Consider the following 3848-nt stretch of genomic DNA (forward strand, 5'->3'; position numbering starts at 1 on the left):
GGATATGTAATATGTAATATCCATGAGCAGAGGGGCCCGCTGTGTGCGTGTGTGTCCGTGCGTGCGTGTGTGTGTCGGTGTGTTTGTGTGTGTGTATGTGTCTGTGTGTGTGTGTGTGTGTGTGCGTGCGTGCGTGCTTGTGTGCGTGCGTGCGTTTGTGTTTGTGTGTGAGGGACAACATGTAATATCCATGAGCAGTGGGGCCCGCTGGGGCACTAGGCCTCTGCAACCTTCTGCTCTCATAGCCTCAATCTGAATGGGCACAACACATCCCACATCCGTAGTTTGGTATGTTGTTAAATATTTGTTTACTTGATTGAGTAAGTCCGTAGTTTGACCGTTTTTCATATTATACAGCTTACATTACAGTGTGTGTGTAACTACATATGGTGTGTGGCATAACCACACATGGTGAACGGGAGGGGGGCGCTGTGACGTAACCACATATGGTCAACAAGGGGGTGGGGGTGCTCTGTGGCATAACCACACTTGGGTCCATGTGCCTAAGTTCCCAATCCTACCGCATCTCTCTCTCCCACTCTCATCCTGTCTCTCTCTTTACTGTCCAATCAGATTAAAGGCATAAAAGAAATATATATATATATATATATATATATATATATATATATATATATATATATATATATATATAGCTATATTGAACATGACTCAGCAGAAAAAGGCATAACGCTATATCTCTGTTTTTAAAACCTTAAAAAGTCATCTTTTTAATTGTGTATTTCAGGTAATATCAATCAAATTGCAGTTGTGCTGTTTTGATTGAGTAAAGATAAATCAAATTACAATAACCAACCTAAGTGTAACAATAACCTGTGTAGGTTATAAAATGTAATAAAAGTGTTATATTATGTAATAAAAGTGTAGGGAAGGTTTACACAAGGAATTACACAAGGAAGGTTTACACAAGGAATTTAGCCCCTCCTGTGTATATCAGAACATTTTTAACAGTGTGACAGGCATGTTTACATCAAGTGTGTGTCACATATGGGACAGCATCACACAATGACTGAAGTGCTGTTTTTCACTCAAGATCACTGGTAGAAGGCAATTAACATTTAACCTGGGACTAAGAGTGTCATCCCAAATGACCAAGTATGTCAGCCCATATTAGCTTCCATCTCTCTCCCTCTCTCTCTCCATCTCTCTCTCCCTCTCTCCCTTCACTCCTCCTTCTCTCTCTCTCTCTCTCTCTCTCCTCATTCTCTCTTTCCTCCCCTTGTTACTCTCTCTGTCTCTGTCTCTGTGTAGAAGGGACTGCATTCATGTCACTGTGTAGGCAATTTCCTGAATGCTCCCCAGGGAGGGTGGCTGACAGACAGACAGACAGACAGACAGATGCACGTACACACACACACACACACACACACACACACATACACACTTATACACACAAATACACACACACACACACACACACACACACACACACACACACACACACACACACACACACACACAGTCACAGACACATACAGAGAGACTGATTCCCCCGGACCCCTCCTTTTATGATTAGCACCCCCTCTCACAAAACACTTCCAACATTCCAATAGCTCTTGTGAAGTATGAACTTGCACAACACAACCTACAGAGCATAACCTACCATAAATTGTAAGTGGTCAGTAACAGCATAATATGACTTATTCAGAGCCGGACCGTACTACGCAACTATTGGCAAAAGTTTACATAGCCTCCTTCTAGCCATCAGTTAGCTCACATCATGTTTGCTTGTCAACTGCTCACTAGAAATGAACATTGCATGACACTCCTCTGCGATTCAAGACAGGTTCTCTTCGAGTTGTTCGGTTTTTCAATATTTATTTGAACTAATCACATAGCAAACATCCTTACTTACATCCTCACATGCACATCTCATCTTCAAATAATAGCCTACAGGCACAAGTTACTCTTCTTCTTAAAGTGGAAGGCACCTACTGTAATTAGACATACACACCACTAATACAATGTAATCATGACATTAAAGGTAGGTGATAAAAAGTTTAAAAATATGAAATATTTAAACGACAAAATATTTTTGGCTACTTGTAATTATGAACTCCAAAATAAATATATTTATTTTCTTTTGTTGTATTTTCTCTTTTCTCCCTACATCAATCTTTTTTCTGTTTCAATCTTAATCAGTTTCTATCTCTCACTATGACTACACCGAATCTCACTCCCACACAGTTCTGTGTCAACATTCATTTTCATGTTTTTATATTTTTGTTCAGTTTCAATTGCTTTTGCCTCTATCCCCTAATGTGATTGCATTTATATCATGTATTTATTTTTTACCACCAGTGTAAAGTACTTTTGAATTCATAAATGTATTTAAGTATAGTATAAGTATAAATACTCTTTTTATCCCGTGAGGGAAATTTGGTCACTGCATTTATCCCAATCCGTGAATTAGTGAAACACACTCAGCACACAGTGAACACACAGTGAGGTGAAGCACAAATTAATCCCGGCACAGTGAGCTGCCTGCTACAACAGCGGCGCTCGGGGAGCAGTGAGGGGTTAGGTGCCTTGCTCAAGGGCACTTCAGCCGTGCCTACTGGTCGGGGTTCGAACTGGCAACTCTCCGGTTACAAGTCCGAAGCGCTAACCAGTAGGCTACGGCTGCCCCTTTGCCTTTGTCTTCCAATATCCTCCTCTTTCTTTCTACCGCTGTCTCTTTCTCCTCACTCCTCACGCACACACACACACACACACACACAGAGAAATTTTCTCTTTGATACACTGATTATGATTTAAAGAAGCAACCTCTATCTCCACACATTTATCCATATCTCCATATCTCCCTCTCTTGCTCTCCTTTCCAAGAGTAAAGGAAAAGAAAAAACTGTCTCTCTCTCTTTCTCTCTCTTTCTTTCTCTTACCCCAAAGTAGGACCTGGCCCCGTCGTTCCAGAGCAGCACCAGGTCTGCGTCGGTCAGCTCCCCGCGGTCAGACATCCCCAGAAGGATCCCACGCTTCGGCTCTTTGGCCCACAGCTCCATGTACACCTCCTGCTGTGCGCGGCTGACGTTCCAGGATAGCTCCAGCTGCCCGGAGGGATCCAGGGGGACGTGGTAGGCCAGTGGGTAGGCCAGCGGGGGGAGTGCTTGTGCGGAGTGCCCGCCGGTCGTCTGGTAGGAAGCCACCAGGATGACCAGCAGCGTGGCCAGCAAAGTCAGATACATGAGGGTGACGTCCTGGAGACGCAGGTCTTTGCTCAGCAGTCGCATCAGACTCGGTCACGCCGCTGTGGCTTGGGTTCCAGAACACTCTGCTTCTGCTGGGCTGTCTGTCTTGTTTTCTAGTCTTTTTCTCTCTTCTAGTCTCTTTTTTTTCTAAATTTATTTTCTCCTCCTTATTTTATTATATATCTCTGGTTTGGCCTAAATTTATTTACCATGTGGTTGTATTGTCTCTGAACTTAAAAAAAAGGGAAGTGGTGCCTTTTCTGTCCCTGTATTGTCTGTATCTGAAAAGCTCTTGAGGTTTCTTCTAAACTGAGAGGACTCTTTCTAAAAACAGGCTTTTGTACAATTTCACCTGAGCTCCTCAGGTTTGACAATGCAATTATTTTTACCTCAGGCGTTTCCTTAGATCTTTATCATATAATACAGCTGTCTTTCTCACCTGCTAACTCCATTCACCTTCCCCTCCTCTCTCTCTCTCTCTCTCTCTCTCTCTCACTCTTTCTGTCTTGTTCCTTCTCTACCTTTAGCGTCAGTTCTGCAGTCCTGTCTTCTCCTCTCCTGCTCTCGGTTCTCTGTGGTTCTTCTGACCTCGGTGCTCTGTGGTCGGCCGCTGTTTAAAAGCTCCTGTGACGCCCACAGCAG

The 3848-nt window shown here is 43.3% G+C and overlaps 1 protein-coding gene across 1 annotated transcript in view; it reads right to left on the bottom strand.

Moving 5' to 3' along the window:
• The window catches only part of dbh (dopamine beta-hydroxylase (dopamine beta-monooxygenase)), a 21560-nt gene extending 18281 nt beyond the window's left edge, over positions 1–3279 (bottom strand). Inside the window, exon 1 of the mRNA XM_042059455.1 lies at positions 2901–3279. Within this exon, the coding sequence (XP_041915389.1) occupies positions 2901–3248 (348 nt within the window). The 5' untranslated portion in view covers positions 3249–3279. The remainder of the gene's footprint in view (positions 1–2900) is intronic.
• Between the last annotated feature and the right edge of the window lie 569 nt (positions 3280–3848).

Source organism: Alosa sapidissima, chromosome 13 (assembly GCF_018492685.1).
Source record: "Alosa sapidissima isolate fAloSap1 chromosome 13, fAloSap1.pri, whole genome shotgun sequence".
Classification (NCBI taxonomy): Eukaryota; Metazoa; Chordata; class Actinopteri; order Clupeiformes; family Clupeidae; genus Alosa; species Alosa sapidissima.